The 19,133-nt window shown below is 37.8% G+C and overlaps 2 protein-coding genes across 5 annotated transcripts; both read left to right on the top strand.

Moving 5' to 3' along the window:
* The first annotated feature begins 296 nt into the window (after positions 1 to 296).
* Positions 297 to 7,039, top strand: LOC103708820 (ras-related protein RABA5a-like). 4 transcript variants are annotated; one of them, XM_039128701.1, is made up of 5 exons: positions 297 to 481; positions 565 to 611; positions 768 to 849; positions 5,455 to 5,848; positions 6,510 to 7,039. In XM_039128701.1, exons 4-5 carry the CDS (start codon positions 5,512 to 5,514, stop codon positions 6,842 to 6,844), a joined length of 672 nt encoding a protein of 223 aa, XP_038984629.1. In that variant the 5' UTR covers positions 297 to 481; positions 565 to 611; positions 768 to 849; positions 5,455 to 5,511; the 3' UTR covers positions 6,845 to 7,039. The 4 variants fall into 4 exon arrangements, with proteins under 4 accessions (XP_038984629.1, XP_008792135.1, XP_008792136.1 ...); XM_008793913.4 differs by lacking the exon at positions 565 to 611; XM_008793914.4 differs by lacking the exon at positions 565 to 611 and having other exon boundaries at positions 755 to 849.
* A 9,321-nt stretch (positions 7,040 to 16,360) lies between these two features.
* Positions 16,361 to 18,817, top strand: LOC103708840. Its single transcript, XM_039128513.1, has 3 exons — positions 16,361 to 16,683; positions 16,997 to 17,810; positions 17,900 to 18,817. The coding sequence occupies exons 1-3, from the start codon at positions 16,361 to 16,363 to the stop codon at positions 18,815 to 18,817; spliced, it is 2,055 nt and encodes a 684-aa protein (XP_038984441.1).
* Positions 18,818 to 19,133: the final 316 nt, after the last annotated feature.

Raw genomic sequence — 19,133 nt, 5'->3', positions numbered from 1 at the left:
TTAAAATAACATATTAATGTATTATAATATAATGCAATATAATACATTAATATGTTATTTTAATATGAACATTTTTTTGTCAAAAATACAGCTTTTCGAAAAAGCTGAAACAGCTTCCTTCCAAAAGCTCCAAATTGGAGCTTCCTCCCAAAAGCTGTTTTCAGCTTTCCGCAAAAGCTGAAACAGTTTTTTGAAAAATTTACCAAATACAGTTTTTCATCTAAAAGTACTTTTGGAGGAAGCTCCCCCAAACAGGGCCTCAGTTACCGACTATGCAAGGCCTCGAAGACGTCAATTCAATAGCCGAAGGTAACCCTCCTCGTCCTTCCCCTTTCCAAGAAAACGTTCTCTTCTTCTTCTCTCCCTACATTCCAAGAAAAGAATCCTAAACGAAGGGGATTATAGCGAGGAATAGAACCAAGAGAGAAGAAAGCTCGGGTCTTGGAAGTGATCGTGTTTTATTTCTCCGCTTTCCGACGAGGTTAGATCGAACGGTTGCTTTCTTTTACGTAATCGCTGATTCACTTTTTATTTTTCTGTCTTTAATTTGCTTAAAATATATAGGTCATTCTTCTTGGAATTATTAAAGGATCTCATGCATTGGATTAAGGGTCTGGATTTTATTTTTGTCTAATTTTTGTTTATTTATTAATCTAGGTGTTCTTTCTTCGGAAATTATTAAAGGATTCAATGAATAGGGTTTTATGTACTAACTCTTTAATTTTCTATTTAAGGGTTTTGAAACGATATTCAGTTGTTCTTTTCAGATTATTTACAAGATTTGAACTGAGTGAGGAGAAAGCCCGGATCTTGGAGTGGCCGTGTGCTGTTTTCTCCGCTCCCATCGAGGTTAGATTTAAAGATTGCTTTCTTTTATGGAGTTATTAACGTTCATTTTTTTGTTTAATTTTAATATGTTATAAAAATCTTGGTGCTTTTCGGAATCATTATGGATTTAGTGATTGCGTTTCGAGGTTTTTAATTTGTCTTTTAGGGGTTTTAAAAAGAAATTTTGCTTGTTACAGTTCTATTAGATAAAGTCGGATCTTTGACGCGTTTTGTTACTAATGTCGATTTCTTTTTCACAGAAATAACGTGAAGCATGTGTTTTTCTACTGATTTAATCGTTTTGAATCTTTTCTTTTGGCTCAATTATAGCTGGTTGAGGCTATTTATTTCCGTTCTTGGAAAAAAATAAAGTCTTTTCTCATAATCATTAGCAAACTTTGAATGCATATCTTTTCATTATATTGCAATTTGATATGTAGATTTTTACCCTTTTTTCCTACCTAAAATTAATCTAAAGTGTTTTCTTTTGTAATGCTTAAAAGACAAGATTTCCTATTCCCTGCAATTTGTTTTCCATTATGTAATCAATGGCCTTCTTTTGTCATGTTTATGAATGCATATTGTGAATGGTTGATCGATTCTGTTCTAGATGATTTTTCTCTTTTTAATCATTTATTGCCAGATATTTTGCCTCTGGCTAATTCTAACGCATTGCATCTTCAATTGTTCAACACTGCACGTCCCTGATCGCACGATATATTTTAAGCATTTAACATCTATATTTGTGTAACTAAGTTTCAGAATGATCTTAGTTTGAGTTCTTGATCCCTAAGATCAATTTCAGTGTCAGAGTAGATTTAATGTCTATGCCAGCCTCAACCTGAGATATTTGGTTAAATATGCCTTCTATCTTTTTTGTCATATTGTCTTCTTGAAACTTAGAGGATCATATCGTCAAGTTGAAGGACCAAAAAGTTGCTTGTTTGTTAACAATTAACCAAAATTTTATAAAAACTAACTCCAGAGTCATCCTGTGTCTTTGCTTAGATGCCAAAACCTAAAACTGATTGATTGTTTGGGTAAATTTTAGTTCTGGCAAATTTTGAAAATTACATTAGACCTGAACTAACATTTTAAGTTTAACCTACCAGGCAATAGATATTTTTCTCCTTTAGTCATCTATGTGGTACTTCTAGAAATGTTCCTTCAATTGTATGCAATTTTTGACATTTAGATACAGTTTATTTAGTTGTATCCTGCCAATGAATGAAAGGTTGTTTCTGATGAGAGATCCGTATGTTTAGTTGGTTCACTAGGGAAAATATGTCCCGAGTTAAGGTTACCTTGTAGGGTTTCTTAATGGAGTGTAGTCACTATTGTGGATTGTGTAGCAAAGATGGCAGTGACTGCAGATAAAAGCCGTGGTGCTTGAGGGACCTCTTAACAATAATGGGATGGGTCTGGTGCAGAGTTGCATGAATTGTTTCAATAGTGAAATGAATGCAGGTCAATAGGAACTTTTATCAAGAGGAATTAGCAGGAATATAGGATGTACAAAGGAGACGACTGTGTCGGTTATAGTAGATGGTGGGGTTTGCAGCAGGTGGTGGCAATTGGAGGCCCAAAGGTGGAATTGTCAGAAATTAAGGTCATGTAGATGGCAATCAGGCTTTGCACATAAACTTATGCAGCAGATGATCTAGTTGGAATGATAGAAACTGCTGGATTGACCCCCAATTACCCAAGCTCCAGAAAAAAGGACAAAAGAGAGAATGGAAAAAGGAAAAAACATATAATTTGTGACTTAATGGTCACAACGTTTCACTTTAGTTGCATGAATCTCGTCTTTGAGCTTGTTTTGGACTCAAAGTAGAATGAAATTAAAAAACTTGAAAATAAGTTACAGCTTAGAGGGTTTTTTCCCTTAATAAAAGGAAAAGAAAAACTGGTTATGAATACTGTCAAGAAATTATTTGCCCTGATTATAAAGTAGGATCAAGGTTTTCTTCTTAATGAGATATCAATCTGTATTGATATTGGGCACCCTATGATAAACCAATATATCCAGATATATCAATATGATATAAATTTATTGGCTGATATTTTTCAATTTTAAATGCTTTTTAACTACCGGATATTATAATTGATGCTTTAAAGTGGTAATTAATCTGTTCTAATATATTGGTTAATACTTCAATATCCTGGTTTTTATATACTTAGGTATTAGAGCATCTAAGTTGTTTCCTAATTTTGCAAGCATCCCATCTTGGCTGATATAAAGTGAGATCCCGGTTCATCTAAGTATCCATACCGCCTAGATGCCCAAGATATCATGTTTTAGAAATATTTGGTATATGGATAGCTTTCATTCATCCTGCCCTCATATTGACATGTGCCTCTATTTGCCCTGCAATAAATTTTGATAATATTTATAAGTTGAAGCCTTTTTTGTGAAGATAAAATTTCCTTCAAAAATGAAGGGTCATCATAAGCATGCATGAGAAAAGATAAAGGCCATCCTAGAGGATTGCCTCCAAAGTTGTTGTTTTCGTTTAACGATATAATAGAAACCTTAATTCTTATCTACTAGCTTAGTGAATCCACTAAGAACATAATTAGGGAAGAAGACTGAATGTGGTGTAATTTATCATGTTTTTTTTTTCATTTTTACTAAAGATAAGAAGAATGCGAACGTAAAGAGGTTGGATTTGTAGGTGAATTAAGTGTATTCTCTAATAAGCTGGGCACTTTGAACCACTGATCCTCATTTATATCTCGACATGCTAGAATAGTCTTTGTCAGAATGGCATCACACGGAAAACCTCTCTTAAAAGGAAAAGGATTCTTCTGTCCTAGAAATGACACACAAATTACACATCCGCCATTCTATTTCTTTAGTTAAGCTCCAAACAAGGTCCATTTGCTTCATTCTTTTTAGCAAAAGTTCTCAAGTGAACTATTTGAGCAAAAAGTTGTCCTTCAGCTGGTGGAAGATTTTTATTTCAACAAATATAAGTTTATGGACTTAAAAATTCCATACTTAATCCATATAATCCCATATTTAAAGTTGATGCACATGATGAAGCTCTCTGAGATAATACTCACTTAATTAGGCTTCATATATTGTTGGGTTATTGCTCATGAAGGAAATAGTGTTAAGCTTTATGAACCATACTACCCTCCTATAGCCAATGTTGACAAAATAAAGAAATATGTAGCCTATGTACCAATCACATCGTATATAGATTTTGGAGTTCTTGTTGAATGAGTAATTTTATTGTTAGTGATTGGTGAAAGTAGTTAATGGATGGCTTGAGCATGTTTAGTCAATCCAATCTAAGCTGCACCAAATGGATTACTGTTTGATATGACTGATTCAGTATTGTTCTCCTCATTGTAATTAATAATTTTGTGCCTTCTGGACAATTTACACCACCAAACGTCCCTCTGACCACATGAAGTTTTGGAGGATTCATCTTTTTGTTACTCGTGTGATGTTTGTCTTCAGTACATTTGCTTACTTGTTCATCCAGCAAACTTATAAGATAATAAATTAATGTTTTATTAAATAATTAGTTATAGCTACCATTTGAGCTATGCCTCTTCTTTACGTTTGATTTCCAACATTAATCTGTAGCTGCACATGCCTATAATGTTTCAACTGCTTCTTCACCACTATATTATGATTGCTGCAACTCAAGTTCTTCTTCCTCTGGTATAATCGTTTTCTTTTGTTGTTGTATCTCAGATGCACATCAACATACTTGTCTCTGCATGCGTGTGCTTGTGTACCCTCATTCTTAGTTGACAATATGGTTTTTACTAACTTGCTGGTACACTTTGATCTATAAGATCTTCTTGTGTCTTAAATGCAAGCGACCATCCCACGAAAACCATAGAAGCACCTCTTCACTTAATCTTGCAAGCTTTAGTTCTTTTAAGATATAGTTCCAACTTCCAACTCTTCACTTTACCTAGTGGATGTAAGATGGAAGAAAATAAATGCAATGGTGTATCTCTCGTCAACTTTCATTTAAGCCAACTCAAAATTGCATTTTTATATACTCTTTATTAGTTAGACAAGAATTCATTTCATTGTTTCATCAGTTATATTGTATAACAATCTACTTAGCTGATGCTAGCTATTTTCCTTATCCAGTCTTCGTATCACTATCATAGTGTATAGAATTGCATCTGATTTTTATAGTACAAAACAGTATTAATTAAGCATTATGAATAAAAATGGAAGAGGCATGCCACATGAAGGTAGATCTGACTGTCATAATAGTTTTCTTTCTATTTTTGTTTAAGACACTTTTCGATTTAAATGTTTCTATTTTCCAATTGATGACATTGTATAGGTTTAAAGCCAGTTTAGCAAGTCCTTCTGTGCTACACCTGTACAAGAGTTTTACTAGACTGTCATCTATCTGAAATTCTATGTCTTATTAAGACCCAGCTACTAAGCGTTTGTAGAAGTAATTCTTAAGAATTCTGCATTGGAGTGAGCGGCTTCAATTATTGTTTCATGATAGTTTTTATAGTTGCAACAGCAATCCTTAGATTAGTTGCTCATCTCTTCTTGCTTTATTATTTTAGTTTCAATTCCTATCAATGGCATCTCTGCTCTTAGCTTTTACCCTAATTTTGTGAAAAATCTGGCAGTATTATCTGTGGTTTTTTATAATTGCTGCACCACGAGCAGCAGCTAAGGGAGACTATATGATGGATGAGGATGATGAACAGAGCCAGGACTACCTTTTTAAGATTGTTCTCATTGGTGATGCTGCTGTTGGCAAATCAAATTTACTTGCAAGATATGCTCGGAATGAATTCCACCCAAACTCTAAATCCACAATTGGAGTTGAGTTCCAAACTCAGAAGATGGACATTGATGGGAAGGAAATCAAAGCTCAGATATGGGACACTGCAGGTCAGGAGCGTTTCAGAGCTGTGACATCTGCATATTACCGAGGAGCTGTTGGTGCTCTTGTGGTGTATGACATTAGCAGGCGTCAGACTTTTGATAGTGTTGGCCGATGGCTTAATGAACTACAAAGTAAGCTCCAAACTTTTTATTAGCCAGTTATTACTTTTGTGCAATAAATTTTGTCATTGAATGGTAATGATTTTGGGATTTCAGTTGCTGGCTACCTTTAGATTAATCCAAGAATACATGTCCCACAGATGTTGTCTGAACTGGCGAGCATTGTTGTTGTAGATCATTTGCAACACTTGAATACTGGTCCCAAGGTTGGTTGATAATCATATTTGATGGAACCTCTGATAGCAATCACCTAATGCTATATCACCAATCTAAGTTTGTACTAAAAGGCAGTACATTTTAAAAGATTGCAATTTAGGACCATTGATGATCCAAGGCATATTTCACCATCTAATTTTTGCCTCTTTTAACCAATGAGGTTTGCTAATTATTCCTGTCTTTCCTAGAAACTCCTTTCACTGTTTTTTTTTCCTGGAGGAATTAAGATATAGGCTTGGTTATGCTCTCAAAACTTTTATACTGCATCAAGAAATGACCATTCAATATAATGGTGACTGAGTTTCATCGAGTGCGAGGAACATTTCTACCCTGAAAAACTCAGATTTAAGCTGTGAAAATTCTTGATGCCATCTATTTTTTTAAACAATCTTCAATCAGATACCTAATATCAAATTATTGGGCCTGCTCTATCTGACCCAATAGTAATACTGAACAGCTCACTCTGACATGAATGTTGTGACCATTCTCGTGGGCAACAAAACTGATCTCAAGGATGCCAGGGAGGTAAGCACAGCAGAGGGCAAGGCACTGGCAGAGGCCCAGGGCCTCTTCTTCATGGAAACCTCTGCGCTGGACTCTTCTAACGTGGCGGCAGCTTTTCAGACTGTAGTTAAAGAGATCTATAATATACTAAGCAGGAAGATGCATCTATCTCAGGATCTAAAGAAGCCTGACATGTCATCACTAGGAAATGGGAAGACAGTGATCTTGCAGGAGGAAGCAAATGACACAAATAATGGAGCCAAAGGAAACTGGTGCTGTTCTTCTTGAAACTAGCCATGTAAGGCATATCCTTTTCCTTATCTTTTGCAGGTCTAAAATTTATCATACGCTTGATTCAATTTTTCCTTCTCTCCATTGTAAAGAATATACATGCAATTTGGATATCAATGATGATGGAACCATGAAAATGTTGATTACGCAATTACATCTAGACTTATTGCTAATGATCAAAATTTCTTTTCAGTTTTCAGTGGCCCATGGAACTTTATTATGTTGATTGAGTTAGACATTTTTGGTCGGCTTTTTTTTTTGGTACTTGCCTTTCTGATACTGTTTGGGATGATAGTTATAAGAGCATGTTTCTTTCTTTTGTGTGAAATAGAACGATTCTTCTATCACAAAAGGATGTATTAAAATGTATAATAATATGTAATATATATATTTATATGTATAGTGAATATTTTCGCCCGCCGTATATGTTGGTTTCCTTCCAGGAAAGACCAATGTCAAATTTATGTATCAAGCTAAGCCAATAGATCGGATACCTAGCACGAGTTCTTTGTCTAAAAATATTGGTGCCCTTCTTCACCTCATGGAGAGATGCGTATCTCAAAACAAAGAAAAAGAAAAATCTCTCTCGATATGATGTTTGGCCCTATGTCTTGTGGCTGGGGGTAGGAATGTGCACCTATGGAATGGCCGGCAATGCCGACCTCAGTCCAAGAAAGTGATGGGATTCGAGTTATTTGCATTTACATGCAAGGCTCGAGATCGGTGCTATTGCTGGGCGCCATCATCCATGTCGGAGGTCTCGAAGAACAGGAGAGCCGTCCATCAAAGAAGAAAAGGCGGTGAGTTTTTTTTTTATTTGCTTTAGGACATGCAGCGATGTGTTTGGTGAATCGGATCCTGTTTGCTGAGGAAAGGGTAGTGGCAAGTGAGCAGTGCCCATATCCTTGGATAAGGATACGTGGCAAGCAGTCCGTATATCGGGTAGGCTTGCTCGGTATACGAATATGGCATCGGTCTCTCTTCTCAAGCATGTGACAAGGGACAAAACTGTCTATCGATATATACGGGGGTTGTTATTGAAATGTGAAACTACTCGATCAGACACAAGTGTTTGAAGCGCCGCCCCAGGGGGTGGGCAGCAACCAAGAAAAAGGGAAAAAATGGAGATGATTGGTTGTAGTTTTGGAAGGAGAGAGATGGAAAAGTAGCTTTTCTATGGGAATAAAATTTTCATATTTTATGGAAAAGAAAAATCCATGTGGGACATGTTTAAGTCTAATTTCTAGCGGGATATTTTTTTTCCAAATATACCTGAAGCTTTTAGATAGCATGGGATATGGTCATTTCCTTTATTAAGGGCATAACAAGTATTACACAAACTTTTTTAGGAAAGTAGATGCTCAACCAAACATAAGTTGCTTTCCTATGATCAAATAAACATGCAAAAGCCACTTTCCTATGCTTCATATTTTCAGGCATTAGCTTCCTAGAAAAATATTTCGGTGAGAGAAAATTCTTCCTGTGAACCAAACAAGTCCTTAGATCTAGGCTAACAAAATGGAAGACTCTCTCTCTAAAAGCTCCTTGAACTTTGTAAGATTTTGACACCAATCCATATGGGCAATGCCATCATCTATGTTGTAGACATCTCGTCATTTAAGATCTCTCTTTTCTCTAGATACCTAAGTCCACTCTATATTTTTTTAATGAAAGCGCTCTTTTGTCCAACTTTTCTTGGACACGAATGTTTTTTTTTCCTCTTTTGAACGACGAGGCTGCTATTTGTATCAGTTTAAAAAAAAACACGTTGCTGTAGACATATCAGTTATGTAGCCATCTATCTCTTTTGCATCAGTTAAATCCAAAATTTTTGATAGAGCTGACTTGATAACCCTGCCCAAAGCAAATATCAACATGTAGCATGTGGTCAGCCTGCTAGTGTCTCTGCGTATTGCCCCGCACATGTTTTTACTCCAGATAGTGGGCTTTATTTTTATGTGTCCGACCTAATATTTGTCTATGAGCCTACATGGAAAACTAGGGCTTCTATGTTGGACAGTGTACATGCAGGCGAGCTTCGCTTATCATCGCATTTGCAAATCCATGAAATCATGGATAGCTTTTATCCATTCCCTCAGTCTACTTGAACTTTATTACAGTTTTTACATAATATTATATAAATAAACTCCCAGTCTTAACTGTTATGTATCTGTTCATTTGTATCTGTTCTTCATGGACGTTAAATTACTCTATTTTACATTTTATGGAATGATGGTAGTAGGTCTGTGTCCAAATTACTTCACGGCTTCCATAGTTGCTTCTGCATTTTATCTACAATGGAATGATTTCTTCCCTTGAATGGTTACTTCTACATTTATCCACGGTATTACTGGGAATGCCCTACTGCATGGACAATGTACGGTTTGGTTGCTTCGCAATATGGAGATGTCAAGGATAAATTTGACTTTGGTGAGGTTAGGACTGAATTTGAGGAGCTACTTTGGATTCGGACATGACTTCCCAGGAGCAGTTGCAGCAACCATTCTTGTTGGAATTGCTGTGCTCCTTGCTCCCTTATTTTGGATTGTTGGTAAAAGTGTTTAATTTCCAAAAGAGATGAAGAATTACAGAAACAAATAAACAAGCTCTTCAAATCCTGTTAATAATGTTGGCCCTTAATAGTTGCCCTCAGAGTTTCACACACATTTATTACAATGTTGCTTTTGGTGGTATTAGATGCTAGCACGCTGACTATTTGGACTTCAGTCAATCCATCTGCATGTTTGTTTCGTGTTACCATCTCCAGGTTTTCTTGAGTTCTAATTGAGAAACAACAAAGATGAATGTAAATAAACTCCTTATGGCTATGTGGTTCATTGCTACATGCAAGCTTATGTATGTAGGTATATACATATGTCTTTGCATGTGTTTTCTTTGTCAACAGGGGCATAATTATAGATGCGCATGTATACATGGGTCATAGTGAAGAGTGAAGAAATGGTTTTCGTGTGGGAAATGTGATGAGATTTACCGAATGGTTGCCATTGATTGCTTGGGAAAGTAAATCAAACATGGCATATGAATTTAGCTTTTCTTACCTGAATATGACCCCACATAATCCAAAGTCTTCCAAGTTGCAGTCCTGGTATTTCACATTTTTGAGGTGCAAGGGAAGCTGGAAGGCCACGCAACTTCATTATTGACGAATTGAATATTTACAGTGTCTTCAGAGGCAAGAGGAGACGAGGGGCAGATAAACTGATGAGAATAGCACAGTATAACGGCTTGTTGGAAGTGAGAAGAAAGAGGAACCAGTTTAAAGCCAAACAGGTATCTCGACAGCTTCCTGCACCAACAGGAGAATGAATTGCGGCAGGGACTCTAGAAGAACTCGAGGACTGATGACAATCAGAAGAATATCAACAAGTGAAGGAAAAGAACCTTGAGAACAGCACTGTAGTAGAAGGGTCCTTCTCACCCAACCAGCAGGCGTTAAGATCTTCATACTCTTCAAGTGAAGATGGTTGCAGGTGCCGAATTCATACAGAACCATTTTGACGGCCCACCGAAGGGAGTAGGGATTTTAGTTGATTCCACAGAGTACGATGTCCTTCAGCCATCTTCTCAGGGCAAAGATTCTCCCATTGTTGAAAGGCAAGCAGTGTTTTGAAGAGGACCGAACCAATTGAGCCATTTTCTTTAAGAATATTCTATGATCTCTTTCCTGCCACACATGCCAAAGTAGAGAGAGTAAAAGCCGATCCCAAGCTCTTGTAAGAGGTTTACTGATTCTCCGTTGTCTCCAGGAGGTCTAAAAGGGAGCGGAGATTTGATGGCCAGCCCCATATATGCAAGCAAATCTTCAATGTGCTCCATATTCTTCTTAACAAAAGGGTATCTAAGCAGAAGAGGAGAGATTGTCTCAATACGATAGTCACTGACCAACCCTTTGTAGCCAATATCTCTCTCTTATATGAAGACTATTTTTGATAGCAAGCCAAAGAAAAACTTTGATCTTTTTTGGAGGAGTTTTCCAAGTGATCTTATAACAGGGGCAAAGCAATCCGCCTCGATTAATGAAAGAATAAAAGGAGCTCACCATGAAGGACTCGTGCTGCGTGAGCTTCCAAGCCGGTGTGTCAGCCACTCTAGAAGGCCTCACATCACATCGAACAGGGTCAATTGAGACTGTGGATTGGGTGGTGTCGTACGTGGCTGATCACTCGAAGAGAGGGGGAGGAAGAATTGTGGGCTGGAAAATGAGAGTTGCCTCAAGCACTTTAAAATTTACTTTTTTTGATTTTTTTTGGATATATCCATTCTAAAAATGTATGAGCCATCCGTTGGAGGAAAAAAAAAAAAGAGCCTATAACTATAATATTCCATTCAACCTTTCTCCAACTCCAAAGGGTTGCTGCCGGAACGTTGATTTTTATCACTCTTGAATATAAGTCACCAAACAATTGAGCAAGTGGAATAGGCCCTAACCATAAATCTTCCTTAAATCTAATATTTCTCCCATCTCCAGGGAAAATATAGTGCAGCTCCAGAAGGTAGATAAGTCCTTGCTGATGCCTCACCATATGTGAGACAAGGGAGCAAGACTTCTTCTTACTCTGATAGAAGCTTCCGTACCCATTTCGCTAACAAGGCATGATTTGGTAACTTTCTATCATAAAGTAGAAGGTCAAAATAAATAAAGGGTAAATATCTTTTCTTGCAATTCATAGCAGTAGCAAATTCAGTATATTCTTTCTCCTCCATGTTAAAGGCAGAGAATCATACCTTTGTTGAAGTTGATTTTAAGCCCTGAAGCTTTCTCAAAGGCTAAGAGTATAGCTTTGACTACCAAGATACAATTTCTCTCCCCTGCAACAATTTCTCTCCTCCGAAACAAGGATAATGACCGATTCCTTCAATAAGACCAATGAACCCAGCTTGTTTGAGGATTCTAGATAAAACGTCCATTACATGTCACTTTGTCTCAAACCTTGCCGATATCTGATCCAATTTCCAATAGAATCATTAACCAGAACCGTAATGGAGGTAAATGATAATAGAGAGCCAAATTTCTGGCCTTCAAGATAGTAAGAAGAAAATCCCAGTTAACTTTATCAAAAGCTTTCTCGCTTGCAAAGACTCTTTTATGCCCGAATCTTCTGCAATATGCCAGCCTCTCATAGGCAGAGACATAATAGAGTACCTCTTGATGAAAGCAGATTGTAACTCATCAATAAGGAGGAGGAGGAGGAAATTAGCAAGCCTTCCAGCTAAGATTTTTGCAATGATCTTGTACATGCTATTCAAAAGGCTAATGGGAAGAGAGAAATGAGTGCATAATTCAGCCTCTGAAAATCAAGAGATCTCTTGATGAAAGCAATGTTTCCATCTCCTTCTTTTGGCCAAGTAATTTTGGATCTTTACATCCAGTAGATCTTCTCTTTTCTATAGATGTCGTCCAAGATGGCTTTGAGAATTTATCTTGTTTGTAGTTCTGGGTGGAAAGATCAGAGCAATTTTCTTTTTTGCTGAGAGATATCGAAGTTGTGCGGAAGTTTTTTTTTCCTTCAACTCCTTATTTAGGATTTTTCTAGCTGAGGGTCATTTCTTGATTGCTAATCTAAAGTGCTCGAAATTTTCAAGCTACTGAGATGCAAAGTTTGAGCATCCACTAATTTTCTGCCAATTTTGGATGATAATGTCGTCAAAGTCAGGCTCTTTCAGCCAACGATTCTCAAATCTAACAATTTTTGGCTTCTGAAATCTCACATTGCAAGCTAGAATGATAGAGATGTGGTCCGAAGAAGGAGAAGAGAGAGCTCTCTGAAATGAAGCAAGAAAAATGTCTTCCCACTCTTGAGATAAGGAGGATAGCAAAAGTAGGCATCTGGTTTGAGCAAGGGGGATGAGCCACTCCAGAGAAGAGAGGTGCAAATTTAAGAAGATAGGGACGATTGGAGACATTAACAGAGAAATTATTGCCGAAGCGTCTCGTGGTTGGTTCCTTCAAGAGATCCACCCACCTACAAGCCGAGGTCGCAGCGGCAGCAGCAGGAGGTTTTTGACTGGAAGAGGTAGTTGGGAAGAAGATAATAGAATTAAACTCCCGAGCTCCAAAATCAGCAGAAGTAACAAACCACGATCTCATCCGAAATAGATAGTTGGAAGATATTTTTTGAGTTTCTTAGTTCTATATACGTACCCAAAATCTCCTCGGCGAATAATCAAGATGGAACTAAACACACGCTCATACGGGTCTTCACATACTTCTTCCTCCGTTCAAGCCTTGGTGTCTTCATCAGGCTAAGTATTCAAATCTTATTACAAGCACTACGATCGACCCATGGTCAATCTCCATAAATCCGTGTTGCAGTGCCTTTGGTCCACATAGCCTCCATAAACTTGTGTTGCAGTACGGATCCATTGGGGCCGATCGTAGTGCTTGTGATTAGATTTGAATAAATTTGAATTCTTAGCCTCACAACGACATCAGGGCTTAAACAAAAAGAGTATATAAGAACCGGTGCGAGCATGCCTACATCGGTTATTTGCTGGGTAGATCTTGAGTACTTATACGGGATCAAGAAACTCAAATAATATTTTTCGGCTAACTATTTTGAGTGAGATTCTAGGTTGTTACAGTCGATCTTGCCTCATGAATACCTCGTCCTTTGGGAGGAGAGATGATTAATGCCGGCCAAGTAGAACAACATTGGCTCCTGTTAGAGGGAGGGTGACTAGGTGCTGCCCCAAATGCCCCTTTCATTTTCGAAGATCCGGCAATTGGAAGAGAACCGGCTTCCAACCTTTCTGCTTCCTCTTTCCTGATTGTTACCCCCTCGTCCCCTACCAATCTCGCACATTCAATCTAGATAAACACCAAGTAGTTTTTCTTCTTACAGACCAACAAGCCCACAAAGCAGTTTTTTTTTTTATAACTCCATAATGCTGGAAGGAATAAAATATACTATTACAAGAAGTACCATAGAATATTAACCAAGATCTACTCATATTAAAAAATGCATCAAATTCAATCTCAATAATACTCATGGTTTAATTTTGTCATTTGAGCTCATATTTTGCTTTTGTTATTGAAAACAAGTTGAAATTGAAAATTAACCAGTAAAATACCATGAGCCGTTCCAGGTTGTTCAGTAGAGCAGACAAGTAGATATGGCATCCATGTTGCGTGATAAGTTGCCATTGTTTTACAGTTTAGGCTTGTGTGCAGAATAATTTCAATTATCAAGATTTAATATCAAACTTTTCATCAAAAAAAGAAAAAAAAACCAAGATTTAATATCAAGCTGATAAGATGATGAAAGAACAGGAAGAAAAGAAGCTGCCGGTCTTACCAGGGCATGTAAGGAGGAAAGTTCTTCCGTGAGAGACATTAACGTACATCCAATGCACACCAACTACGAAATAATTTACGATTTATTTCGTATTATTGTGGCTAAAAACTGGCAGCCACGGCTGTCATTGATTTGCTCTAGAAAAATCCAGTCTGACTATGAAAATTACAGCCGTTGAGTGTGAGAGAGATGTAACTGCATTCCAACGAACGGAAAACACAGCGTTGATAGGTCTTATTTTTATCGTCCGGAAATCACGAGGAAGTAGACTTGAAATAAAGAAGGGCTCGTTTGGTTCACGGGAAGCATTTTCCCTCATAGAAATATGATTCCTGGAAAACAACTTCCCAGATAGAGGATGCCTAGGAAAGTACTTTTGGCATGTTTGATTGACAATGGAAAAGTGACAAATTTTCAAAGTGCTTATGTTTGGTTGGTCATCCACTTTTCTGAAAAAGTTATGTATAATTTCTATTATGCCCTTAATAAAAATTAGGTCTTTAATGCTTCTTTAATGTTGAAGGGTATTTTTGGGGAAAAAGTAAAAATAGAGTGATTCCCGTCTTATGGAAAAGTAACTTTCCCATATTTTTCTTGGGAAAGACTTTCCTATGAAATGTGGGAATCATATTCCTATGGGAATATAATTTTTTCGTCTCTCTCCTTTGAAAACTCCAATCAAACAAGAGGCAACTCATTATTTTTTCATTAATTTTTTTTTTTTTTTTTTTTCTGGTGAACCAAACGAGCCCGAAAAGTTATAACTCGTTAGCGTGTCAAAGTTGGCCTGATCGGTACGTTCTCATGACTTTGCTCGCGTTTCTAGTAACCGCATGCGCTGGTTTTCCACAAAAACAAAACAAGAGCGAGAAAACAGTAAACAGCAACAGCGACGGACATCTAGAACGAATTAAAACGACTTTTTTAGTTTTAATTAATGAGCTATGCTTTAAAAAAAAAATGTTCTACCAAATAAATTGTACCGTCATTACATATAAAAACACAATATAATATTTCTGTTGACCACCGCATCACGGGCGATGGCTGGCAGCATCCCTCTAGATGGTCAACACAGCTGTAGTTGAAAGATAACTTGGGGTAAGAATAGTAACAACCGAACACTAATAATACTGGATTTAGCGACGAATTATGGGGAACAAAAAAAAAAGAAGGATGATCCAACCTCAAACACGGCTTGTTAGACACGGATCTAATAGAAGCCTAGCATAATCTAATGGACCCAGTTATAACTCAGGTGGAAATCCAGAAAACCCAGAATCTAGTAGCACCCATGATAGTGATGTACAGTTGGGTCTCCAAGCCCAATTTAATATTAGGGAGATTTCCTAAAGATTTGAAACTCGCGTTAAAAATGAGGACTTCGCCGTTTTCTCTGTCCTTGCCAAGAAGAAAATTCTGAACTCTTGCCACGTGACGTTGAGGTAGTTTCCAAACCCCGGTCTTTCCCGGGAGCTGGGGGATATCGGAATAAACCACAAGGGGAAAAAAAAAGGGTAAATTACTTTCCCATCCCTCTAAAGACTCTACTGTAACAGAAGGTCCTGGTTGATCCAAAAAAAAACTTCCGGTCTACCGCTTCATGGATCTTTAATTCCCGGTCCCTAAGTTACTGTTTTCTTTAATATATAGTATCCAAAGTGCCCCCAGGTTACTTAAGTACCCCCATGCTACCGGAAGCGGAAAAAAAATAGGTACCGCGTTCTGTTTTCTAACCGGAAGACACTCTGTTTTTGTCTACCGAAGATGCTCCCAAGTAAAAATCCCACTTGCAGCCCTTAAGCGTGGATGCCCCTGGTGATCCCACGGAAGATGTTTACCGAAGATGGCTTTGGAGGGAGATTTTGAGACGGGAAAAAAAGTGTAAAAATAGGCCGCAACAGGGTATGCGTTTTGTCTCCGTTCTTCTCTGTTTTGTCTTTGCCAATGGAGATTGTTTGGTCTGGGAAGAGACAAGCACCCATTAGGATGGATGCTAGATGGATAGGGAGAGAGCATGTCGAGCCTTTGTGTTGACCTAAAAATGTTGAGACTCCCTCTTACTCTTTACCTGTTCCCTGTTTGAGAGAACGCTGATAGTCCCTCTTTCTCTGTGTAGTGAGACTCTGCTCCACTATATTTCTAAGTCTATTTGCAATTCGGAATTATCTGTTCATTGCCTCCTCTTTTTTCCATTGTCATGGCTTCGGAAGACACTGCTAGCTCTGTTTTTATGGTCATTTGTTGTTATGGTAGCGAAGCTGTGATTATTTCCATCTCAAAAGACACAATTCTTGATCAAATTTTTAAGGAAATAGTTGAAAGGTGGAGACATTTATCTTCTACAATGATAGAAGTTAAGTTTTATATTCCAAACAAGTCTAAAATGCTTGTTACGCTTATGAGCGATAAGGATGTTCGTAACATGCATGAAATACACGTCAACTTAAATGCCAAGGTGATCGAGATGGTTGTTACTCATTCTCCAACCTTGATCGAAGGTGCTGCTGTGGTAATTGAGAGGTATTCTATTTTTAAAATTTTGTTTTGTGCAACGGATTTTAGTAAGTTTGCTAAAATAATGTTTATCCTATTGTATGAACAGTGGCTCATCGCATTATCCTGAAATTAGTTCGAGAGGGAAAAATTTTTCGAAGGGTAGCTCAAGTAATTTTGGTCAAGTTGTTGAAGAAACAAGAGCCGCAATTGAAGAGGAAGCAAGTCAAAAAAATTCGTTGGATGATTGAAAAAATAGTATAGAGGGTGTTGGTCAGGAGTTCATGAATGTGGAAACTCTACGTGACACCATTCGCAACTATTGCATTGCAAATTGCAGGGATTTTGTCTTCGTGAAGAACGATCGTGATCGAGTTACTGTAGAATGTGTTTATGAAGGTTGCGAATGGCGTATTCATGCTTCTCGCCTTGGAAATGGTGAAAAGTTTGCAATTAAAAAAATGCACTGTAACCACACATGTGGAGGAGGATTGCAAGTGCGGTCTCATCCAAAGGCTTCAAAACGTTGGGTTTCCAAAATTGTTAAAGATCAACTTCAAGATATGCCGTTATATAAGCCGAGTGATATTGTAAAGGATATTCGACGACAATATGGTGTTGAATTGCCGTATCATCAAGCTTGGCGTGGTAAGGAGGTGGCTATGATGGATCTTTATGGTAATAGCAGGCTATCTTATGAACGGATTCGCTGGTATTGCGATGCCATTCGTCCGACCAACCCTGACAGCATTGCAGAGTATGAAACAATTGATGGTCGATTCAGACGTCTATTCATTTGTTTTCATGCTTCACTAATGGGTTTCATAAAAGGATGTCGTCCTCTAATTTTTATGGATGGCACATTTATAAAGCATAAGGATGGAGGTGTATTGCTTGGAGCCACTTCCACAGATGGAAATGATGATATGTTTCCTATAGCTTATGGTGTTGTAGATACAGAAAGTGATGAAAATTGGGAATGGTTTTGCCAGTTTCTGAAAGAAGCTATTCATAGTTGTACTGAGTATAGTGGTCAACAGTTCACATTTATGACGGATAGACATCAGGGCATTATTAAATCCGTGCCGAAGTACTTTCCTGATTCTTACCACTCACATTGTATACGTCATGTGAAAGAAAACTTCAAGAATCAGGTTTGCATCGTCATATTATGAATAATTTAAACTACAAAGTATCTAAGTAATGTAGCATGTGGTATATCTGATTTTAATTATCAATGCAGGTCCTTGTCCATTATCGTGCAGCTGAGAGAAAGAGGCTCATTGATTTACTAAATGCTGCTGCCTATACACCAAGGCTTACTGTATTCCGAAAGCTAATTGCAAAGCTTACATCAGAAGCCCCTGGTGCTACCACCTTTCTTCTACATGCAAAGCCGGAGCATTGGGCGAATGCTGTATTTCCAGGTCCACGCTGGGGCATCATGACATCGAATGTGGCAGAGTCTTTTAATAGTTGGATCCTGGAGGCTCGTCATCTCCCTGTGCCTCAGATGGTTGACCATATAAGGATCCAAATAATGCAGATGATGCATGAACGGCGTAATCGAGGATATAGCATTCAATCTCAACTTTGTCCTGATGCAGAGAAAGTGTTGCATAAAAATGCGGAAGATGGTCGAAGATTAGCTGTATTTATGTCCAACATAATGATATATGACGTAAAGGATACCAACTACTCATGCAAAGTTGACCTGCAGATGTGTAGCTGCTCTCGTGGCGAGTGGCGAATCTTCTGCATGCCATGTAAGCATGCTTGTGCATGCATCGAGAAGGCCGGCAGATCACTATACCAATTCACCGACAATTGCTTCCAAGCTGAATTGTATAGAGTAACATATGCCGAAGCAATCAGTCCAATTCCTGACATGGAGAAGCCCCAAAGTGCCTCTGAAGAGATTCACATTCTACCCCCTATCAGAAAGACACGTCCTGGCAGGCCTAAAAAGAAGAAAAGACCTTCGCAAGTGGAATCAGTACGTGAAATAGATGTGGACGATGCGGGAAGGTTGGGCACAATAGAAGGACTTGTAATGAGGTCATCAAGTAAAGAATATGGACATTATGAAGAATGTATCGAGATACCTGCAATGTATTTTCATGTTAGTCACAGCATATTAACTGGGAATCTCTTGTATTGATGTTAATGAAGTGCAAACTCAATTGTATATGTTGATTTTTTGTTAAATTTTAATTCAGTTACTTCAAACCGGAATGCAGTTAAAAAATTGTTACAAACACATAATGATACACAGTTAATCAACAGTTGGCATAGCATTCGACGTCAGCTCTGACAATTACAATAGTTGAATATGGCGTGGAAAAATATATATTGACACCTAAAATCTCGTTTCCCGGCTTTCCTTCGACTTTGCCTAATCTGAGACTCTTAACGAGTCGACTCCGAAAATATTGGAGTCGACTCGATCTGTCCCGATGTCGACTCGGTAGGAAAAA

Source organism: Phoenix dactylifera, chromosome 8 (genome assembly GCF_009389715.1).
Source record: "Phoenix dactylifera cultivar Barhee BC4 chromosome 8, palm_55x_up_171113_PBpolish2nd_filt_p, whole genome shotgun sequence".
Lineage (NCBI taxonomy): Eukaryota > Viridiplantae > Streptophyta > Magnoliopsida > Arecales > Arecaceae > Phoenix > Phoenix dactylifera.
Note: the sequence above shows the minus strand (reverse complement) of the source record. Positions and strands in the feature narration are given on the sequence as shown.